A 25,121-nucleotide genomic window follows, 5' to 3' on the forward strand; every position below is an offset into this window, starting at 1 on the left:
CCATTGGAGGAGCAGGCAGAGGGTGGTCTACACGGGAACTTAGTGAGCCACAGAGAGGGCTGGGTCACATCACTAGGCTGGGTAAAACAGGGGAGGCACATTTGCAAGGTACTTGTGAATTTCTTGTCAAAAGAAATAAATAATCTCTTGCATAAAGACTATTTAATGTAATGATTACATTGTCCCACGAAGGGGAGCAGGTTGCATTTTACAATAGAGGACATTGGGGAACCCAGAAAGAACCCTATCGCCTGACTCCCCCTTAAATATAGCACTCAACGAAAAAATCAACTTCCTCACATTGTGTTCATCAGGATTGTTCTAAACAACACACACAAAGACTGAGTTTTACATAAAAAAGAGCACCAAGAACACAATAACATAATAGCTCACCCCAGGGGAGGATGGTTCTGTGTCCTCACTTTGTCGTTTATTTCTTTTTGCTCCTAAGTAAGTCCGATAAAACTAAGTAAATCATGAATTGATTTTACTACATAATGAGGATCATAATTCCAGTTTCATTTAATAATGATACATATTCCTATCTCAGATTGGGGTGGAAATTCAAGGTCTCATCAGGTACCAGGCGCAAGGAGGCCTTTCCTTTACCTCCTCTAAGTCAGTCCACATCTGTCCTGTGTTTCCTCCCAGTTTGGAATTATTTTGCCCACTTTATACTCAAAAACAGTGAGGCACAGAGAGACAGAACCCCCTTTATGTCATTAAAAATGTCTCTCTTAACTTTCAAAAATATCATGAAGTGTTTGAGAAAAAAGACAAATAGAGAGAACTGTGGTGGAAAAGATGATAGATAATTTAACATTAGTTATTTGGCTTGGTGCTCAGGGAAAAGGCAGTTTCTGAAAAGCAGCGTATCAGTTAAAGATGAACTTGTCTCTTTTTTATTATTTTCCTGGAACCGTGAGCTTTTAACATGCATTTATGTTTTATGGCACTTAAAGAATTACTAACCATACATTTCTGGGATGTCTTTTTGTCAGAGAAAACATAAAAACACAATATCCCTTGCCAAAGGTACTAATGAATACTAATCTGAGACAAACACTCCCTAAGCTATTTTGTTGGAGCAAATTCCTGTCACTCCCTTGAACTTTAAGAAACCCACTATACTATACCTTGCTTCGTAATTTAAAGGTCTTGAACATCTAAGCAAAACTGTGTGAGCTGCACGTTCTGAGAAGGTACTTGCAATAATGACAAATTCTTAGCTTAAAGAATCACGATCCTGAACCAAGAATTTAACACGACTCTACTGCAAACACTGAAGTTGCCTTTGAGCTGAAGTTTACAGACCAATTAAAATCCAGCATAACCTAGACTAGTCCATGTGTGTTAATCACAAGGCAATATACTTGTCCATATGTCGACATGTACTTATCTGTCTTGACTCTGTACATAACAAAAGGTTCTCTAGTTTTCTTTGAGTCACTAAATCCAAATATCACTTTAAAAAGTAACTGCTGCCTTTTATTAAGAGCTGTTATATATAAACTTGAAACTGCCTTAAGGTTTTTGATAATTTATTAAAAACCAGTAATAGTAACCGTACCATACACACCACTGTAAAGACTTTAAGATGCCATTGTTTCCTTCGGGTCCTGGTAACAGGAATAATGACAAATAAACAATTTCCATGTATTGGTATCAATTACCATTGTATCCATCTTGGTTCAGGTCTCCCAAGTGTGCCACAGCACTACCGAATCTCCCAAAAACCTCGGTGCCTGCAAGGATCTGCGGGTCCCTGAAGACAAGCGCGCTCACTTGTAAATACAGGTAAACTTGCCCTACTTCTCTAGGGCTGCTCTCAAATTCACGTTCCATAAAGAGCGGTGCCCCGACCAATATGTCGTCCATTCTGTATGGAACAAAGAGAGAGGTCAGAGCACTGACAGACCCGAGATTCTTTGGGGGTACAAGTTTAATCAACCAGATTAGTACATTTCTATTGGTATTTTTCCTTTCCCAAGGCACATTTTACAGTCATCGTATATCTTTCATCACTTCGCTATGTCGCTGGGATAGAATGTTGCGGGAACGTAAGAGTTGTTACACTGAACTTTAAAAAAAAAAGTTATTTATTTATTTGTTTATTTGAGAGAGAGAGTGCACAAGTAGGAGGAGGGGTAGAGGGAGAAGGAGAAGGGGAAGCAGCCTCCACACTGAGTGGGGAGTCTGACGTGAGGCTTGATCGCATCACCCTGAGATCATGACCTGAGCTGAAACCGGGAGCTGGATGCTTAACTAACTGAGCCACCTGGGCACCCATACACTGAGCTTTTGAACTATGTTACCATGACTACTTTAAGAAGACCACAGACACTTCATTCTTTTCAAAAGCTTCTTAGTGCATTTCTGGAAAATGTAGCTATACAAGTAAAACAGATCAAAAAAGATCTTAAAAAAGGTTTTTCTCAAAGTGGATTAGAGTTTGTCTATGACAATAGAACTATACACTTAATTTATGAAGTTTTCTTGCCGGAATAAGATTTAAAATAAATTTTGCCTCCTTCTGTCCTCTTGTTTACTTCATTTAAATACAAAACAGAGTCCAGAAAGGGTTGTGGGACTGCCTAGAAAGATGGAAAGTAAATTTTCCCCCCACATAAGACTTGATAGTTATTCTCTATAAATGTAGATATTACAGCAGGAAACTAGTAGATAATTTTTTTTAAGGTTGAAAAAAATTCAAGAAACAAATATCTAGGCAAATTAATTAGAGATAAAGATAAAACCATCAAGAGAACAAAACCCAAGTGGGTAAAGGTATTTCCTTCCTTCTCAGAGTCAATGGGCAGGAAGAGAAATAGAACAGAGCCTTCTAAGCTGCTTGAATTCTTAAAAATGTATGCACATATCATTTTTATTTTAGAAATTTTGGAAAAAATCACATCAACCGAAGTTCATACTTTGATTGATACTAATGACCTCTGCAGACATCCTGATCTTGGGAGATGCAACAATCTTTAGAGTGATCTCAGGCATAAACAGAAATCTGCACTTGACTTTTATGCCTATATAGACTAGGTAACATGCAGAAACTTGCCAACTCAACTAAAAATATTACCATTCATCTAACAGGCAGGGATGAGGTGGGACAGTTACTGAGAACACAAAACCTCCTTTAAGGTCTGAGACATCTACAAGACACTCCAACAATACTCTGACCTGCTTCTCTCTCCAACTTCTTGCCTTCCCTATGGTGGCCATCTATTCTCCATTTCCCTGTATGATTCTCAAGATCTTCTGTGTAACAGCTGTATTTAAGACATGGTGATAAGTTACTCAAGGAGTATAATCACTACTAGTTCAACCCTGTTCCTGATTAATGTACAAGCAAGATCAAATTGCTACTAGTTTACCTATAAACAAGGCAGAATGAAAAAAAAAAAAAAAGCATATGAAAAATCCAAACTGAATCCTCAAGATTCCAGACAGGAGAGAGAGCTGGAACTTCAAGAAAGTTCCTCATAGAGGAACTCTCCTCATAGAGGAGAGGGCATTGCACCTGTATGGGATTCTGACAGGAGGTTCTGGAGGCAGGCTTGCCAGGTGGCAGCACTCTGAGCCCCAAGCAAGTATCCTGAGTGGAGCCAGGTCAAGTGAGTGGTTCAGGTGGGCTCCATGCTAGAGGAGTGCCAATGATTTTAATTGGAAAAAACAAGCTATACAAAGAATTCTTAATTCTTAATAATATGAAATAGTAATAACAATAATACAGTAGCAGTAACATATAAAATATGATATTATATATTACATAAAATACATTATTGTTGTTATATGTTATCAGTGTTAAATGTGTATAATATATAATAGGAGCAATAAGAAAACAACCCAATTAAAAACTGGGTGAAAAAAATTAAAAAATAAAAACTGGGCCAAAGATTTGAACAGGCATCTCATCAAAGAAGATTTACAGATAGCAAACAAGCATATGAAAAGATTCTCAATATCATATGTCATTAGGGAACTGGATATTAAAGCAACGAGATGCCACTAAAATGATAAATATCCAAAATTCTGACAGCACTGAATACTGGCGAGGATGTGGAGCGACAGGAACTCTCATTCATCGCTGGTGAGGATGGAAAGCAGTCCAGCTGCTTTGGAAGACGGTGTGGCAGTTTCTTATAAAACTAAACACAGGTTTACCACATGAGACGCTCCTAGGTAGTTACACAAATCAGTTGAAAATTTATGTCCACACAAAAACCTCCCGTTGCCACAAACTGGGAGCAACCAAGATATCCTTCCACAGATGGATGGATAATCAACTATACCACATCATATAGCAGAATATTACTCGGCAATAAAAAGAAAGGAACGACGAAGCCACTGAATGGCACAGAGGGAACTTTAAAGCCAGTCTGGTAGGTGACAGACGCTGGTCTCAAAAGGCTACATACAGAAGGATTCCAAGTTTATAACGTTCTGGAAAGGACAAAACTAAAAAGATCAGTAGTTGGCAGGAGGGCGGGGAGGGGAGAGGAATGAATGGATGGAGCACGGGGCATTCTGAGGGCAGTGAAAGCATTCCCCATGACACTGGACGTGGATCCCTGACATTATGCATTTGGAAAAGCCCACAGAATGTATAACACAGATGGAACCCTAATGTGAGCTGTGCACTTCAGTCAATAATGTATCAATAGCTTGATGGTAACATATATACCGCACCAATGCCAGACAGTAGTGAGAGTAAAAACTGAGCGTGGAGGGGAGAGGGAATGTGTGGGAACGCTCTGTAATTCCTGCTCGAGTTTTCCATAAACCCAAGCTGTCCTGAAAAATACAGCTAGCCTAAACAACAACAACAACAACAAAAACAAAAGATAATTGGGAAAGTAAGTTGAGCCCAGACGATATGAGAAAAGCACGAGTTTTGATGTTCTACTGATCTAGGTTTAAAACCTGCTCTTTCAGTCACCAGCTGAGTCCTATTGAACAAGTTACTTTGCCTAAAAAATGTAGGAAAGGTAGAAATAGGGTACTTTATCGGATACATCACTGGAGATCTCCCTCAGTCTCCGTCTCCATCTCTGTCCCTCTTTGTGTGTTTCTATTTCCAAATGTGCATGCACACGCGCACACACTGGTCAAACTGTGGTGTTTAATACATGATAGGTATTATGAAGGCACTGGCCTGGGTGTTGAAGGGAAACACAATATTTTTATATTCTAGCAATGTAAACAGAAAGAGTTCTTGTTAAAAGAGCAAAATTCATCCCCCTTCTCCCTCTCCTCTCTTGAAGGAGCTAGAAACACGGTGAAATGTGATTTGGGATGGTCTGGGGCTGCCAGCTACTTCTAGGATAGCCTCTTTTCTCCGACAGCAGGAGACCTAACACATAGTTTCTAGCTAGAAACACTTTGAGTGTCACTTGGGCAAGCTGTAAGAAGGAAGTGAGGGGTGGTTATAGATATAGTCGAGGAATGGCTACTTTTTTTTTTAAATTTTATTTTAATTCCAATATTGGTGACGCATGGTAGTCTATTAGTTTCAGGCGTATAGTATAGTGAGGCAACACTGTGGTCCACCCCCCGGGGCTCACGGTGACAAGAGCATTCCTGGAGGTAGGTAGGGGGATGGGTAAATAGGAATGACCATTATTTTGCTCTCAAATTCCTGAACCTAAGTTGATAGCTATGCCTAGGTAAAATATTTTCTTAAAAATCCTACTAGTAACTTGATTTAAAAAAAAAAAAAAAAAAAAAAAGGTTTCATTGCTGGCCATCTTGCTCTGCTCCAGGACCAGAGGACACAAGGTCTGGATTTATTTTAGCCCCTGGCCTTCCCATGGCAGGGACCTGGTTGTTTCTCCTTCTGTTATAATTATCGCCAGTGTGGAGAGGTATTTGTTAAACACCTAATTGTGTGTGTTGCTGCCTTGTACTTCAAAGATGTCTGAAATCACAGGACTCTGATGTAGAGATGGAGTGGGACCATTTTCTCCTTCTCTAAAGAAGGAACAAGCCGTATAATTGGTCCCCGAGGGGGCAAAATAGATGCAGGACTGGCACGGTTTGCTATCTACATTTTTCACTGCCAACACTGAGTTCTAGTAATGGAAAATTACTTGACCGATCATTGCGAGAGCCTAGCACGTCCATGGAACCTTTGGATTCTTAGAGGATTATGACAGCATTGATTTCTTTTGTTAGAAATATATTTCCCTAGATATTTAAGTGTAAGTCTTCTAAAATGTTCTAAATGCCATAAAAACAGAGAAAGACATTTGTTTTTCATTTATAATTGTGTTTCCCTAAGTTTGAAAGACAATAACTGTCTTGGATTTAATTGGTACAATGTGCCTTACAGAATACTTTACACTTAGAGTCAATACTATTTTATTGTAGCAATATTACTTAAGAGCCACCATATATATTATTGTTTAGGCTGGTGTTTTTAAATCTTGGTTTGCAATGTATTAGTGGATTGTGAAATCAATTCAGTGGGTCTGGACAAGCAATTTTTAAAAAATGAAATAGAAAAGAACAGAAAACAGAATGAATGCATTACATGAGGGTAAATATTGTTCCATCAAACTTTTGTTTCAGTTCTACGTGTGTGTGCCAGGTTGCAATGTCAAATGTATTTCTTATTATGGACCACAAGGCAAGGAAGTCCCTGAAAAACCATTGCAGTAGGCTATGTGTGCTATTGGATGGTTTCAAAATTAGTTTGGCAATTCCTGCTTTTGAATGTGTCCAATCCAAGTTTAACGTTTGAAAATATTTTTTAAGTAAAGCTATTTTTCAGTGACTTTCTGAAATGTAGTTGTGTAATAGGTTGGGTACCATTCTAAGAGAATTATGTATATATCACCCATCCTGTATGGTTTTGTAATCTCAAAAAATTAATGTTGAAGAAATATTATTATTATTAATGATGAAGTTTTCAGTAAAATCCATCCACTCTGTTTGGGTCATGTTGCTGGTTTGGATGAGATCTGAGTTACTATGTAGAGGCACTTCAAAAAATATACACAGTTACATTTTATCCAAATGTCTAATACTTAAGCAGTTTTCTTTAAAATCTCTAGGTAATGTACACTCAGGTTTTGTGTCTCTTTTTATGTTTAAATCTGCCCTAATAATATAATACAGTGCAAGGCTCAATTTCTCATCCTTCACATGTTGCTTAAGACAGAAACATTGTAAATATTTTCCTGAAAAGCAAATCATAAATAGTGACAAAGAATGAGACAGAAAGACAGGACCCAGCAACAAGAATGTTCAATATAAGAATCTAGATTCAAGTTTTCTGAGTCAAATGGTGTTAATGTATTGGTTTCACATATAAACTTTTCTATGTATCTTTTTTTCCCAGTAGTAGATAGATATTGCATGTTAATGTCCATAATTAATTTTTGGAACATGGTTATTTATTAACAGAATGCAGATTTGTAGACTTTAAACTACAGTCGATACCTTATCAGCTGAATTGTTTTACGGTGGGCAAGAACTAACACAGCTGATCATATACATTACAGAAATCAATCTCAATTTACAACTTCTTTCTGTTTTAGTTTTCTGGATTTTCTATTTACTTCAATCATAGTAGTAAAACCTGTATGAGAGAATACATACTTGGGCTAAATCTAGGGCAAAAACATAATTACCCAAACCTGATTCCTTTCAAATAAGTTTTCTCTAAAATGTTCTCAAGTTAACAAACTGCTAAAATTCTCTTGAAATTTAACTCCTCTGGGCCCCACAGAGGCAAAAAAACAATCCAATCAATTAAATTGTAATTCTGTGAGTTTCTGAATTAGTATAAATATTGTAAGTTTCAAAAGCCATAAGAAAAAACCTAATTTGCTTGCTTGGGCTCAAGATGAAAAATTCCATCTCCCTTTGTTAAGTTTTTCCAGAAATTCCTAACAGTTTACATTGGCAGAGTTTATAGCTCTGGCTATCTTAAGATAACTAAACTAAAGTTAATTTCACCAGCTTGTTTATATTTTCGATACACTCATGAGCTTGACAGTATCAGCCACCAACCAGCACACACACCACTGTTCTGTCTTAACTTTTGGAGTCACTCACAACACCTGGAGATTTTTTAAAATTAAAAAAAATATTGGGAAAAATGTCCATCAATTTACTAATACGGTCAGCATTACTTAATGCCTTTGTCTTTTCTCCCCCTGATGTCGAGGTTTTGAAGTATTTGCAGGGCCCTTGCTTTTGTTGCAAAGTGGATAGAGAAGATGTCATATGCTGTCAAAGAATGTCACTAGGTAGCCTCATGCACAGAAGTACTTAATTATCTCTTGGCCGGAGAAGGGAGAGTCTGGTTTAATCCCACAGAATGTGTGGAGTCCTAACTTCTGAACCATAACCAATCAACTAAGCAAGTGATACTCTTTTTTTTTTTTAATATTTTATTGATTTATTTGACAGAGAGGAGAGCACACAAGCAGGTCGAGCAGTAGGCAGAGGGAGAGGAGGAAGCAGGCTCCCTGCCGAGCAGGGAGCCCTACACGGGGCTTGATCCCAGGATCCTGGGATCATGACCTGAGCAGAAGGCAGCCATTTAACCAACTGAGTCAGCCAAGTGCCCCTGCCAAGTGATATTCTTAATCCTATTCTAAGTCACTGCATAGCATCCACTCAGATCCAAGGATTAGAAGAAATAGGCCTTAAAAAAAAAAAAAAAAAGCCTATCAAACAATTAGAATTTGGACCAAAAATATGGGAATTAAATTTCAGCTTTAATACTGAGCTCTACTGGTGATTAATGTTCACTGATGAATCCTTGATCACTGATAAATGCTGGGAAAGCTAAAAAGGGTTTTGTGAATTTAAAAAATATATACAGGAGTTACAGACTATAAAATTATATATAAATCATTACTACTGACTAAGTAAAATGCAGCAGACTAGTATGGCTATTTTAAATATAATCACAGAGACTGATTTTTCTTTTATGCCATGACACTAAAAACTATAACTGAATTTCTATCTCATGAATCAGTTGTTTTTTATCATCACTGAAGACAGTCTTAAAGTTCTTTGGGTGAAAATAACTTCAAAATTATGATTTCATATTTTTAGAAATTGGAAGTATGATCTTGCTTATAAAAATAATAGGAGTTAATAAAATGCATGCTTAATAAACAGGGATGTAAATTCTTACCAAAAATTAGAGTGAAACACTTAAACACACACATACAAAATCTGCAACAAATTTATAGAAGAGACTAGAACTGTGGTTATCAGAAGTGGGGAGGTAGGGCAAAAGGGAGATGTTGGTCAAAGGGTACAAAGTTGGAATAACACAGGATGTGTGATTTCTAGAGTTCTTGTGGCATGGTGACTTCAGACAGTAACACTGTATTGTGTACTAGGAGTTTGCTAAGAGAGTAGACCTCTGGTGTTACCAACACACACACACACACACACACACACACACATATGGTGACTATGTAATGGAACACACAGCTGGCTGAATAGAGATAGATCCCATAGATGAGTATGTTAACTAGCTTGAACACAATGATCATTTCACTGCACATATGTATATCAAAACATCATGTCGTACACGTTAATTATATATGATATTTATTTTAAAAAATAAAAAAGGTCACGGATTGTTTCAGTGACAAATACACTAATTTCGCAGCTTTTTAAAAGTGAGAGGCATGCCATTTTACTCAATGACACTGAAAGTTCCTAATTCTTTTTTTTTTTTTAAGATTTTATTTATTTATTTGACAGAGAGAAATCACAAGTAGAATGGAGAGGCAAGCAGAGAGAGAGAGAGGGAAGCAGGCTCCCTGCTGAGCAGAGAGCCCGATGCGGGACTCGATCCCAGGACCCTGAGATCATGACCTGAGCCGAAGGCAGCGGCTTAACCCACTGAGCCACCCAGGCGCCCTGAAAGTTCCTAATTCTTATAGATTATAAATCCTTGGACACTGAAGTTATATATATTTTTCCTGCCAGCTATTTTATAGAGCTTTAGTATAGAGTTCTCTGTAGGTAGCAAGAAAAATTCTGTTGGGTAAGTTAGCAGAAGTTCTGGGATCTAATCGAGACCTTTGCCTAATTAGTGTGCAAGCTTAGGCAAGTTGCTGAGCTTTTGTGTCTCAGTTTCTTTGCAGAGGAATTTTAGATAGCTTCATTGGATTGTAGTTTGGGTCATCCTATGTTATTAGACATACACTACACATGAAGTCACTCTGAGAAGGGAAAAAACACTGTCTTTAATCATGCGTGACAAAATTGTATTGCTTAAGGCAATATTAGGCATGCCTGCCTGCCTTCCTTCCTTCCTTCCTTCCTTCTTCCTTTCAAGGTTTTATTATTTGAATGGAGAGAGAGACAGTGAGAGAGGGAACACAAGCAGGGGGAGTAGGAGAGGGAGAAGCTGGCTTCCCGCTGAGCAGAGAGCCTGATGTGGGGCTTGATCCCAGGACCCTGGGACAGTGACCTAAGCCAAAGGCAGATGCTGAAACGACTGAGCCACCCAGGCACCCCAATACTAGGTTTTTTAATAGTTTCAGTGGAGAATAGAGATTTTTGCACTTGGAAGGACTAAAAATTTGGGAAGACAGAGATTCATGTTTCCTGTAAATCCCATCCAATTCTCGGATCTCTGCTAGAAGTCTTGTCAGAAGTTAGAATGACAAAAGCACTCTTTCTCAAAATGAGGTCACATGTGTTCTGACTTGGAGCCATCATAGGAGTTCGAGAAAAGTCACTGGCACACGTATGATTTGATTTGCTGCCTTTCTTTTCTGGTTCTACTAAGATTTCCGAGGGAACACATTTTTTTTTTTTTAAGGTTTTATTTATTTATTTATTTGACAGACAGAGATCACAAGTAGGCAGAAAGGCAGGCAGAGAGAGAGGAGGAAGGAGGCGCTCTCCCGAGCAGAGAGCCTGATGCGGGGCTCGATCCCAGGACCCCGGGATCATGACCTGAGCTGAAGGCAGAGGCTGTAACCCACTGAGCCACCCAGGCGCCCCCCCGAAGGAACACATTTTATGTCTCTGCCCTGATGGGTTCTTCCGCACCTTCTCCAGGGACAAATACCTGCCCAGGGAGGTGAAGACACTACTGTCACTACAAACAGTGGTTTTCAGAGCTCCATCTTGGGATCAAGTAATAAACCTAGACACACAAGATGTCTATTTGAAAGCTAACAATATCAAGTAATTTTTCTTGAAACACAAATGCTGCAAAGATGGTGGCAAATTAGATCTTTGTTATTGCAATCTCAGACTTCATGTGAGCTGTCTTTCTGTATTTGGGATGAAAGGTTCTCAACGGCCTCTTATCTTACTCATTTATAATAGGGCCTTGAACTTCCATAGTGTTACAGTAACTAAGAACGACAAATTACATACAGATTTACAATCTATGGGCACGTTAAGAATGGTATTGTTAAGGGGTTCCTGGGCTGGCCTAGTTGGTTAAGTGCCTGACTCTTGATTTCAGCTCAGGTCACCGTCTTAGGGTCATGGGATTGAGTCCCGTGGCAGGCTCCGTGCTCAGTGGGGAATCTGCTTGAGATTCTTTCCCCCTTTCTCTCCCTCTTCCCCTTCCCCTGCTTTCTCTCTCTCTCTCTCAAATAAATAAATAGATCTTAAAAAAAAAAAAAAGAATGGCAATATTAAGATAACAGATGTCCTTTTTTTGATGCAGTCTAAAGAATTAAGAATATACTGCCTAATAAAAAAGAAAGAATGGTCATAGCAATTTCTTTTTAAAGAACATCAAGATAGAACAAATTACCCCTGAAAAATTCTTGTGTTTCTTACTACCATGTTGTTTTGATCAGCAGGAGGCCAAAGAGATCCTTTCCTCACAAGTGTTCTTGCTCTTTTCTTAACATGGGAAAAAAAAAAAAAAGTCCTATAAATGTTGTCACAGAGCTTTGCTGTGGACTGGAATGAACAGCGTTTCCAGGAAGGAGGCAGTGCCCTGCAGGGCATGGTGTTGAACTGGGGGAAAACTGGAAGGATTCAGTTCATGCAGAGTGAAGAAAAAGAAGGGCACACACTGAGTTCATCTGGGCCCTAGAAATCATAGCAGCGTGTGGCTCCCTGGGGGTGGGGGCGGTGCTGGGAGGTTGTATTTGTTGTGTCACCATCTGTTGGAAGAAATGTGTCTGCGCATATCCCCAAGGCCATTATGGGATTTTGTTGTTGTTGTTGTTAGTAAAGCGCAGGCTTGCTCCATTGGGACAACATGCCCCGTTGTTTTGGACTCAAAAGTACTTCTTTAGCCACCCCTCCCACTCCCCGCCTTCTTTTGTAGACTGCTAAAAGGTGCTGAGAACAAATCAGTCCCTCTAGGTTGGAAATTGTGAAGGGTGGTCCTAATCGTTACTTTCTTTTCACAGTTCAGTTGGAGATGAAAGCAATTTAATTTTCAATGACTTGCTTCCAAGATAAGATTGCCATTCAAATATACTTTCAGAGTATCTCCAGAGTGCAGCCACTACAGTTTCCTGCCTCTGGGGTTGCTGGCCATTCCCTTGCTTCCTGTTGTCCAGTGGTTCATGAGGTGTGTCCTTCTCGGAAACACTCATTCTGTCTATAGCAGAGCCCGTGTAGTGCTGCGTAAGACCGTTGTTAATTGCACTGGCTCACAGACCTTTGTGATCCTGCGCCCCTCTGCCTCCTCTCCAAGCCCCTCTGATGTCCTTGGGCTTCCAGCAGCTCCCACCTCCAGAAATCTCTTCCCCATGGGCCCCACTTCCTGCAGATCATTCCTCCAGCAAAAAGTACAGAGAGTTCCCATATACCATATACCCTTGCCGCCACAGGCACAGCCTCCCTCTTTCTCAATATCTCCCACCAGCACGGTGCATGCGTTACAATCAGTGAAACTTCAGTGACCCATGGACATCCATAATCTGGACAAATGTATAAGTACGTGGATCCACCATTGCAGTGTTTTACAAAGCAGCTTCACCCCTAAAAATCCTATGCCTGTTTATCCCTCCTCTCCCAACTGGCCTCCGGCAACCCCTGATCCATTTACTGTGTCCACGGTGTTGCCTTTTCCAGGATGTCATATAGATAGAATCATATTGTCTGTAACCTTCTCAGATTGGCTTCTTTCACTTTCCAATATGCAATTAAGCTTTCTCCATGTGTTTTCATGCTTGACAGCTCTTTTCTTTTTATCACCTACCAATATTCTGTTGTCTGAATGTAACACAGTCTACTTACACGTTTACCTCTTAAAGGACATCTTGCTTTCAGCCCTTCCATTTTTTCATTCCCTTCTGGTGCTCATCACCATCTGAACATGCTTTACTTGACATATTGACTCTTTGTCTGTAGTACCCAACTCCCCACCTCTAATAGAACCTCTATGGGGATAGGGGTCTCTATTCTGTTCTCTGCTATAGCCCAGCACCTAGAACAGTGCTAGTGTATAGTAGATGCTCAAGAAATACATACTGAATGGAAGGATAATAAAAGAAGATATTTTCCAGGGGCCCGTGGGCAGCTCCGTCAGTTAGGTGTCTGACTCTTGCTTTCAACTCAAGTTATGATCTCAGGGTCATGGGATTGAGCCCTGCATTAAGCTCCACACTCATCACAGAGTCTGTTTGTCCCTTTCCCTCTGCTCTCCTCCACCCCTCCCAATGCTCTCTCTCTCTCTCAAATAAATAAATAAATCTAAAAAAAAAAAGATATTTTCTAAAAGGTGCAAAAAAGTTTAAATTTATCCTCCAGGCTTATGCCATCATAATATATAAAGTACGTTTCTATCTATATGTAAATCATAGCTAATGTCTACCAATGATGTATCTATAAAATGTTTGCTTCGTCCAGATCCTGCAATGTAACCAGGATTCTGCAGGTATTTGATTTCTATAAAAATGTGAACTCTCTGAGAGCAGAGACCTATTTTGCCTTATTGGTCACTATATGCTGGGCACTAAGAACAACGGCTGACACACAGTAGGTGTTCCAATGATATTTATTGGATGGCTATTCAGTTTACCTCCATGTATTGGCTTTCTTATTTAATCGTCTGTTTTATCTATCAGTTGGGTGGTTTTAGTGAACCAAAGAGAGGTTTAATAATAGCTTGTTTTTAAGGAATGATTTATTTTTTTTTTTTTATTTATTTATTTGACAGAGAGAGATCACAGTAGACAGAGAGGCAGGCAGAGAGAGAGAGAGAGAGGGAAGCAGGCTCCCTGCTGAGCAGAGAGCCCGATGCGGGACTCGATCCCAGGACCCTGGGATCATGACCTGAGCCGAAGGCAGCGGCTTAACCACTGAGCCACCCAGGCGCCCTAAGGAATGATTTAAACACAACCATAGTTTATCATGGTATTTGGTCCTGGCTCCACTGTAATTTACTGTCATACTCTGAAAAGCTCGCGTTATTATTTTATCTTCTCCATGGGCAATACTAGTATGTTGATTAAACCAATGTCAGGAGAAAAATGTCTATTGATGTGCAAATGGTTTATGAATGTATCACATGCTAAGTAAGACAGATGAACAAAAGCTTTAATGGCTTTGGATTTCAAATGGTCAAGGACTATTCAAGTCATTATGTTAAAGATAAAAGTAAGTAAAACAGCCCTTTTCTGGAAGTGGGAAATGTGGAAAACCTCCGTAAAGACATAAAATAGGATGACAGAATTCTTTAGTAGATGTATCCTCTTGCCCTGAACCAAAAAACAATTAAAACAAGAGAGCCTCTATCTTCTTGAGGAAGTATGGAAGGATCTATTTCATGAAGGAGAAAAAAAAATACAACATCTTTGTGGATGAATATAACATATGGTGAGTGAGGAAGTTCTTATAAACTTACCCGTCATTGTTAACATCTGACACTGTGACCGTATATCCAAAATAAGATGCCATCTGCAAAGGAATACCATAAGATGACATAGTTTGTGTTCAAAAATAATTTTTATAGCCCTCTCTCCATTTTTTCCTGAAGGATGCATCTCACTGCAACAGACTTCTGCATTACATTCATGGGCTCCTGGACATGGACAGAGTCTTAAAGTCACTCATTCTGACCCCAGGCATAATTTCCCTTCAGTACCCCTGACATGTGCTTGGCTATCCTCTGTGGATATTCAACAATCAGCCCATTCAATTTGTGGACACAGTTTGAATTTTCTTTGCTAAAATTGGCCCTTCTAGTCCTTCATCCTATTTAATTCTGCAATGTTGAGCCTCACGGAATAAATCAAATTCCACTTCCACATGAAATTTCATAGAAAATATTTGTATCTAGCTCGCCATTGTGGCCTCTCTTTAGCAGAGATAACGCATGTGATACCAAAGAAAAGATGATACCCCATGAACCGCCCAGAGAAGAGTTAAGTAGGATTTACAGTCTTTGCTTTGGGTTCTTTATATCAGTGAAGCATAAAAAGAGCTTCAATTTCACAGGAAACCGGGTCTCACTATCAATTCATATTGAGCTCATTGTCAACTAAGGTTTCTAAGTCTCTTCTGAGTATAACTGTGAGCCACATTCTATCTCTTAATTTTTTTGTTTTTCAAGCTATGTTTTCAAACTTTATCATCTTTTCAGATTCAGCCTATAGTTTGAACTTGTCAAGATGTTTTGTTTCCATGTTTTGGCATCCAGTGCTTTAGCTCACTTAGCCCCCCATCATCTTCTAATGTAATCAGACTACAATCCACTGGAAAGTGTCCTCCACAGAAGGCAGAGGCTTTGGTCTGTGTTGTCCACTCTTCTGTCTGCACTACCTGACCAGGGTCTAGCTCAGAGTGGGTACCAGGTTCCAGATACTCTTTGCAGAGGGAATGAATACATGAGTTAACAATAATTAAGCAATAATTAAGTTCTCCCACCTCTTTTCTCTATTCCAAACATATATAGCTGTTATAGACAAATGTTTGTGTCCCTTCTTTCCCTCCGATTCAAATATTGATCTTAACCCCCGCTATAATGGTATTAGAAGGTAAGGCCTTTGGGAAGTGATTAGGTAATGAAGGTGATGACTTCCTAACTCCTTATGAATGGAGTTAGTGCCCTTATAAAAAAAGACCCCAGAGAGCTCACTAGCCCTCCTCCACCACACGAGGACCCAAGAATATGGCTACCTATATGAATCAAGAAGTCCAACTCTCAAGTCCAAATCTGCCTACCTTTTGATCCTGGGCTTCCTTGCCTTCCAGAACTGTTAGAAATAAACAGTTGGGTTTTTTAGCTACCCAATCTATTGCACTTTTATTATAGTATTCTGAAGACTAAGATACAGTTACCAGGTGCCAAATGCTCTTTGCAGAGGGAATGAAGGCATGAATTAACTGTGCAATAGTAATTCAGTTCTCCCGCCTCTCTTCTATATTCCAAACATATATAGTGAAATTCTTATTTCTGGTGTGGCATTGTGGCCTTCACTCAGAGGAATTTCATCATTTATGCATTAACTGCTGAGGTTCAAGACTGAAGAACTAGGTGGTATGGAGGACTAGAAGTTATAGAAAGGCCAAATTTAATAATGCTTGAAGAGTTTCTAATAATAAAAATGTGAAAGAGATCTGGACAAAAGAGAAGTCTTGCCAGATTTTCAATAAGCCATTAATTACCATTACTTGAGAATAGCTCAAAATGTGTAAGTTCATCCAAATTCACTATTGTCCCGGCCTTACTTATCCATATTTACCACAAGAGTATCACAGGGGACATTTTTAAATGCTTTGTTGAAAATTGCAGAGTAACAGATAGACCAAAGCCCCAATTTTGCAGCTTGGGAGGAATGTCAAAAATGCTCTGTGTTCAATAAAAAGTACTATTAATCAAAATTACTAGATAAATATATTATTCCAAATCTACATCTCTAGCTAAGAGTGGGGCATTCAAGGATCCTAAACCATGATCCAGAAGGTCAAGATGTAACTTGGCCAGATTTGAATGTGAGGTTTCCTAGAAGTTCAGTAGCGTGGGTTTCTGGTTAGGAGAAAATAAGGGTTGCCCAGAGAAACGGATTCAGTTAACGACTGGCTCCCTTAGATGGTCATACCACATTCACAGTTTAAAGAAATGTGACAAATTTCAAAAGGTCACAATACCCCCGGACAACTCAGGGTGGTGGATAAAGTATGATCTCAGCCCACATTAGGTTAGGAGAATGTCAGGCACTTCCCTCATTCATAAGACCTCAGCCAGTCCCTGGGAGGAAGGAACCAGAACCAGATAGCTAGTCAACCTCCACAAAATGCTGGGATGGGGAGAGGGCTCCAATTGCAATAAGGAATGGAGTCAGAGCACAGGCCCATTGACTCTGACTGATACAATGGGGCCTATGAGAAGAGAAGCCTGTGTCTTCTTGTAGGAACTCACCACCAGGCATACTACACATGGACCTACAACATAACAGGATTGTTCTCAGATCCTAGTAGTTAGTGACACCACTGCATGAGAGCTGGGATCTTATCTGTCTGATGCACGGTTATATTTCCAGCATGTAGAACAGTTTCCAGCACATAGTAAGTCCTCAGTGAACTTTTATTTTATGAATGAATAATTGATGTTAATATTGCAATGTACTATTAGTACTGAGTGACATTGTTTGATATTAAAAGGTCCTCACCTGTTCGCCAGTGAAATTCTGAATAAAAGTCATATCTGTAGAGTTAATGATTGAAACCTGAAATCATAGAGATTAGAGAGGTTACATCATTTGACAGAATTGGAGAAAAAAAAACATTTTAAATTACAACTTAAGTCATTTTCAAATTTGGGGAAGAGTAGTTAATAATTAGCTTTATGTAAAACAAAAATGTAATCCCATAAGAATGATCTTTAAAAAAACCCAATTGAACTTTTATTTATGGCTAAGTCTGTGATACTTTCAGATAAAACGAATGCTTTCTAATCTGAAAAGGGAAAATAGAAATTGAATTCAAATGGATGCTGAGAGCATTTAACCTGATGGCCAGTTAATTGATCGAATCAGGTTTTTTTTCTAAATTCATTTCTGTGTTTATGTTATTATGAGAAACTAATGATTATGGCTCTTTACCAAAAAATAAAAATTTTATTTTATTTTTTAAGGATAATAACATAATAAATTTAATGAAAGTCTCAAAATATAAGTTGATGAGAAAAAAATGAAAATTTTAAATGTTACTGCATAGCAAAAATATTACTTTTAATTCCATTCAGCCAACCTAAAACCTGCAGATATTACATTCACTAGACTTTTAAAAAAATAAATGTTGTCTAAAATATAACTTTTCTTTTCAGCAGGTCTCTTGATTTTCATTTCCTAATTTTGTGGTCAGTAGGTATAATGATTCTGAACAGTATCCCTACAAAGTTCACATTGCCCAGAACGTCAGATGGGGACCTTACTTGGAAATAGGGTCTTTGTAGATGAAATACATTAAGGAACTTGAAATGAAATCATCCTGGATTTAGGGTGGGTCCTATATCCAAAGACTAATGTCCTCATCAGAGAGGAGAGGACATACACAGACACTGATGGAAGAAGGCCATCTGGAGGTAGAGGCAGAGATTGGAGTCATGCTCACACACCAAAAAAGACAATGGCCACCTAAAGCTGGAACAGATAAAAAAGGTCCCTTGTCTGACACTGGGATTTCAGACTCTGGTCTCCTGAACTATGAGAAAATAATTGTATGTTGTTTTAAGCCACCCAGTTTGTGGTAATTTGTCATGGCCATCTCAGGAAACTAATACACAAGTGCAATAACAATTGATTTTCTCATTTCTACCATATGAGGCATATTAAAATGCTGAGCACATCGGCAACAGTATCTTTTGCAATTATTCCTGGGTGATGCCCAAGGATCGCGCTGGCTTTGTGGGTGTGACCTCTGCACCATCACAAAGGTCCCCATGCTCCATCAGGCCCCACCCTTAGTTTAATGCCCGGCTGTTGTGATCCTAAAATTCTTAATAATTTTGAACAAAGGGATCTGTATCTTCATTTTGTACCAGGTCCCACAAACTCTGTAGCTTGTCCTATACACAGATCAAAAAAAAAAAAAAAAAAAAAAATCCAGCTTCACTTGTTTTCCTTCCTTTTCATTAAGCAAACAAGCATGGATCTGTAGGGGCTCACTAATAAAAGGCATTTTAAACCATTCAAAAGTTGAGTGAAATGAAACATTTCTTTGCATCTCTAAGAAAATATCCAACAATGTATTATTCTTTGTACTCACATATCCAAAATTCTGTGCTCCTCTTGGAACGCCAGCAACCAGTTCTGGGGGATAAAATTAGCCATTGAGAGGGAGATTACATATATTTTAAAGCTATCCAACACATCAGTTAAAGACAGTGCCTTTTACAGGAGTAACCATCATGTGGGCAGCTGGAAGTGTGAAGTCACGGTTTTGTGTTTGCTTTTGCTTCTACTACAGACCATGGAAAACAGAACAAAAGTTGTACTGTGAGATTTACCAGTCTTCATCACTGGTCTCCATGTGTTTTTGCCTGTACAGCAAAAGCCTGGCTTCTCAGCTCTGTGTGTGATTTGTAGGCTAAACCTCTTACTCTGGCTTCTCCAGCTTTCACTGTGGCAACGTCTTTTTTTTTTTTTTTTTTTAAGATTTTATTTATTTACCCGACAGAGATCACAAGTAGGCAGAGAGGCAGGCAGAGAGAGAGAGAGGAGGAAGCAGGCTCCCTGCTGAGCAGAGAGCCCCATGCGGGGCTCGATTCCAGGACCCTGAGATCACTACCCAAGTCGAAGGCAGAGTTTTCAATCCACTGACCCACCCAGGCACCCCTGTGGCAACGTCTTTTGTGTTAGTGTAAAAAGTAGAGCTTCTGTCACAATAACATGTTAAAACAATTCCAGTTACCTAAAGAAGCGCCATCATAAATGACATTAAGTCCCCTTGGAAATGTTTGCTGGTAGCAGAATTAGTGGGTCACCTGGTAGTTAAGCATCCCCCAAAAGGGAAGCTTCATGAACAGAAATGGAAAAGGCAAACCTGGGGGAATGTGTCCATATAACTCATTGCACTATTATCTGGCTCTAGATTCAGAAGATAATGGTGTTATTCTCGGGCCTGCCATATACCTGGGATGTGTCACTGAACCCCATTTTTTCCAGTCACCTATAATTGGTGGGAGTTGGAATTGCTGATTATCAAAGATCTTTCAGTTCTTATTTCTACAAATCTAGAGCATCTTTTGATTCATTAGGGTTAAAAATTTAGTTTAATTTAAATAGGAAGGACCTAGAAGAGAATCACTTCCATTTGAATTTCCCTTCCCCTCCTCCTGCCCTGAAAGGTACAGCACAAGTTCTAGCATCAACTATATCTGGTGTGCAGTGTTCTAGAAGAGGTGGGGGATCATGCTGTTAGCATTAATAATCAAAGAAGGTTCATTTGGGGTTCTATGTTAGACTTTTCAGTAGTAATTCCATTCATTCAATAAATAAATATGTATAGGCAAATGGAGTATACAATAGTGAGCAAAATGGACAAAATTCCCTACTTTCACAGAACTTATACTCTCATTGGAAGAGACTGTCAATTTAAAAAGAAGAGTCAATGAAATGGCATATTTGAAGAGGATCAGTGTAGTGAGTGAGAGAAAACAAATAGTAAATTGCTACAGAGAATGCTGGAGGGGAGATGAGGAAGGACTTATAACTTCTATGGCACAACTGGCAGGAAAGGATATGGCAAGAAAGTGACATTAGAGCAAAGACTGAAGAAAGTGAGGCTATAAATATTATGGAGAAGTTGGAAAAGTATGTTCTAGTCAGAAAGAATGGCAAGTGCAAAGGTCCTGAGGTAGAAGTGTTTCTCGCGTATTCAAAGAGCAGTAAGGAGACCAGAGTGGCTGGAGGAGAGGAAATGAGATGTAAAGGGGTAGGAGATGAGGTCAAAGTAACTAGTAGCCTGATGAATGGAGTCTCTCAGGTCATTGTGAAGACTTGAATTTCAGACAGAATGAGTTGAAAAAATCACTGGATCAAAGAAGTTACACAATTTGACTTCTGTTTCTGAAGGACCACTTTGGTTGCTGAATTTAGAACAGACTACAGGAGGGCAAGGGTAAAAGCAGGGAGTCTGGGTAGGAGTCTACTGCAATGGAGTTGGGGGACTTGCATCAGAGTAGAAGCTGTGCATAAAGTGAGAAGTGGTCAGATTCCAGTCATATTTTGAGAGTTTAGTTAGTAGGATTTGCTCATGACTTGAATATGGATGGGGTGTGAGAGAAAGAGTGCAGTCCAAGGCTGACTTCCAAGGTGTTCAGCTTGAGCAACTGGGAGCATGGCATTGTCCGAGAGATGATGGAGGGTAAGCCATGTTTCGGGGAGGAGGTCAGGCATTTGCTTATGAGCACAGTAAGTTTGAGACAGCTATTCAAATAGAGATGTTGAGTATTGAGTTTGAGGTTCTAGATCTTGGAACATGTACCCCTGAACCTAGAATTCAGTGTAATCTGGAGAAGTACCGTGGACCTGTAATTCAGTATAAGCTGAAAAAATAAGTGAGATAGAATGAGATTACCAAAATTCAAAAAGGAATGAAACAGTCCAAATATTTAACCCTGGGACACTTCAATGAGATGAGGGAAATTAAAGGGGAATCAATAAAATAGAAGGAGAAGGAACTGCCAGTACTGGATATTTGAATGAAGAAATGAGGAGGTAATGATGAAATCTGTCAAATGCTCCTAATGGTTAAGGAAGATGAGCTGCATGGAGGCCTCTGTTTGCTTGACAGAAGCTGTTTCAGCTGAGCAGTGGCTTTAAGAGGAGCGGGGTAGTGGAACTGGTAGACAGAGATAGAGGCAGAGAAGAGTGACAGATCTTTTAAAGCAGAGGCTAGGGGCTTGCTGGAGGGGGGAAGTGGAAAAAGAGATTTTGTTTTTAAGACGTGAAAAATAACAGTATGCTTGTATATTCATGGGAATGATTAAAAAAGAAAAGAAAAGAAAAGAAAACCCTGATGATATGAGATAGAGAATTAGGAATGGCTGGAGTTCCTTCTTTGATTCATGAGAGGGAATGGAGCCTGGTGCAAACTGTAGAGGTTAACTTTACACAGGAGCATGGATTGCTCAACTACAGCAATTGGAGGGAAGGTGAAGCATGTCCTTGAAGAATAAACCAGGCTCAGAAAAACTAAGCAATCTGGACAGATTTCTGGGAAAGGTGGCAGAACTGGTAGCTAGCACACTGCTCAGTTTTCAATAATCTTTATTTAGTATGAATTAAATTGGCATGTAACAGCAAACCACCATCCAACATACTGGAGTTGACTGATTCCAGAAAAAGACCGACTATCCCATTTGAAATACATGACAACCACTACTAAGCATTCCATAAACATTCAGAATTCCGTTTAGAAGACAACAACCCTCACACTCAGTAACATTGGGGTCTGCAGGCTCATATGGTTACGACACTAGGAGTTATTAAAAGTAAATGTTGGTTTAAAATGTTCGTAATTATTTAAAAATGATCAAGATGGGGAAATTGGAGTTTAAGGTGAGTTAGAACTATCACTCAAATATAAAGATACTCAGTTGGGAGGGAAAATAACTGACTCTTCTTAGATCCATTTCAGTAACTCATGATAAACCTTGTATGTATGGACCACATCTTCTTTATCCATTCGTCTGTTCAAGGGCATCTTGGCTCTTTCCACGTTTTGGCAATGGTGGCCATTGCTGCTATGAACATTGGGGTACCCATGGCCCTTTTTTTCACTGCATCTGTATCTTTGGGGTAAACTCCCTATTAATTTCCATGGGTCAGGACTAAATGCTGTACTGGGTGGGGAAACTTCCAAGAGTTTAATGTTGTTTAAAATCACTTGGCATATTTTACAGTTCTCTTTGCTTAACCACTGAGTGATTATAAGATTTGACTCTTCTAAGGTACTAGAAATTCAGTTCTATCCTGATGGTGCCTAATCCAAGAGTTCTCTCTTCTTATAGCTAATATTTAAATGACATTTGTTATGTATCAGGAATTATTCTACTGTTTCATGAACATATAGGATTAGTTTATTTAATCTCATAAGAATCCCATGATATAGATAATATTATCATCATCATCATTCCTTATCATTATCATCATCACCATCACCTTCATCATTACCAACAACCATCTTTTAGAAATTAAGACATAGAGGCACTGAGATTCAGGTAACTAGGTCACAGAGCTGGTAAGTGGCAAAGTCAGGGTTGAAACTCAAGTGGTCTGGGTCCAAAGTCCATGCTTTTAACTACCACAATAGATTGTCTTTTAATATCTTGAAGAAAAAAATAAATGGAAAGATAGGACCTTTAAAAATTAGCTCATATTTCAAGAAAAATGTTCTTTTAAAGAAAAAAAAAACACCCTGCTTTCAACCCCTACCTCACTGCATAAAGTGTTTTATTCTCTGTGAATTTCTGCTTTGTGGGTCCTGTTGACGTGAAACAATTAAAAGAGCTCTGATGATTTCTAGGGATGGCCACATTTCATTTACTCTTAATGCTTTGTGAGTTCATTAAAACACATTAGTAAAAAGTAGTTAAGGTTCGTATGAAACAAGATGAAAATACTGATTGATTGATGATTGAGTCATTCAATAATCAATACCAGTCTTGTATGTGATAGGTATTCCTATGGACTGAATATTTGTGCCCCCCCCCCCCAAAATTTGTAGTATTGAAACCTAACCCCTAATGCGATGGTCTCAGGAGGCAGGGTTTCTGAAAGGTGATTAGGTCATGAGGGTTGGATTCATTTCATGTTTAGAACTTTATTCTAGTACTTACTACAATTTTTAACAATTATTTTATTTATTTATTTCACAGAGAACACAAGTAGGCAGAGAGACAGGCAGAGAGAGGGGGGAAGCAGATGCCCCGCCAAGCAGAGAGACCAATATGGGGCTCGATCCCAGGACCCTAGGATCATGACCTGAGCCGAAGACTTAGCCTTAACCCACTGAGCCACCTAGGCGCCCGCTACTACAATTTTTAATCAGGTATTTTGGGTTGTTCTTTAATGCCTATCAGGCCCACTAGGACCATAAACTCAGTTCAAGGACCATCTGTTCGCCTCTGTGTGTTCAGCACTTAACACAGAGCCTGGCGTAGAGTAGGTGCTCAAAAAATATTGGACAAATAAGTGAATGCTAAATGTCTTATGAGAGAGAAAAATGAGATGAGATGAGATAGGAGTTTACAGAAGGAAGTGAAAGAAGGATTTCTGGAGGAGACGACAATTGAAATTATACTAAAAAAAAAAAAAAAAAAAAAAGTAGCATTTGACCACTGGAAATTAGAGTGGCTTCAGACTCAGTGGATTGAAACCAGGGATGACAGTCTTCTCAAGATATAGAGGACAGAGGTGAGGGGCATATATGAGAATAGGGGTTAATTCATTCCATTATTTTGGGCTTGAGCATGTCCAAAGGGGAAAAGGAAATAACATGGAGATGTTGTTTTGGAGTCCAGTAGGGAGTTTAGTATGGATATGTCTAACATGAGATCCCAGAAATTAAATTAAATATGGGAAATGTTGATTTCTTAAATTTGATCTCTCACTAACAGCATAGCTTTTGTGTAGGCCATTTAATCACCTTATTTTTTTATGCGTAACATAGGATTACTGTACTTGTGTTTTGTTGCTTAACTACATTTTATAAAGATGGATATTCAGTCTTACGGAATTTCTTGAGACTTAAAAAGCTGTGCTGAAGTGTATTTTGTTTGTTTTTCTATAGATTGTTATCATATACATTCTGGGATTCCATTTTTATACATTTTGTGTAGTGAAGAAAATTACATTTATAAAGGGGCTTTTTAGGTCACCTTATCTTTCCTCGTGCTTTATAAATGCCTTACATTCAATAATGTCTCTCACCTTGCTCAGAGTCTCCAGTAAATTCCCCAGCAGCAACTGAATATCCTGTGTTAAAGAAAAGAAAAACCAATCACACTTGAAGGCTTTACAAATGAGCTATGTCTAGAAAAACAAAAGAATTACCATAGTACTGTTTGCTCAGAAATCTCAACAAATACTGTAACATAAAAGTTAAGGGTTCTGCAGAGGGAAAAATTAGTGATGCCAAGATAAGCAGTTCTGTACTAAATCCTGGAAGCATAATCAATCTGCTTCTCCTGAGGCCTG

The 25,121-nt window shown here is 38.9% G+C and overlaps 1 protein-coding gene across 1 annotated transcript in view; it reads right to left on the reverse strand.

Moving 5' to 3' along the window:
- ITGA8 (integrin subunit alpha 8) overlaps positions 1-25,121 on the reverse strand; it is a 172,504-nt gene that overhangs the window by 106,234 nt on the left and 41,149 nt on the right. The window contains exons 8-12 of the mRNA XM_082739047.1: positions 24,855-24,899; positions 19,186-19,229; positions 17,589-17,645; positions 14,822-14,874; positions 1,674-1,879 (exon numbers count right to left, since the gene is read on the reverse strand). Coding sequence (XP_082595173.1) covers positions 1,674-1,879; positions 14,822-14,874; positions 17,589-17,645; positions 19,186-19,229; positions 24,855-24,899 — 405 coding nt within the window. The remainder of the gene's footprint in view (positions 1-1,673; positions 1,880-14,821; positions 14,875-17,588; positions 17,646-19,185; positions 19,230-24,854; positions 24,900-25,121) is intronic.

The sequence above is a fragment of the Mustela nivalis genome (genome assembly GCF_964662115.1).
Source record: "Mustela nivalis genome assembly, chromosome: 7".
Taxonomy (NCBI): domain Eukaryota; kingdom Metazoa; phylum Chordata; class Mammalia; order Carnivora; family Mustelidae; genus Mustela; species Mustela nivalis.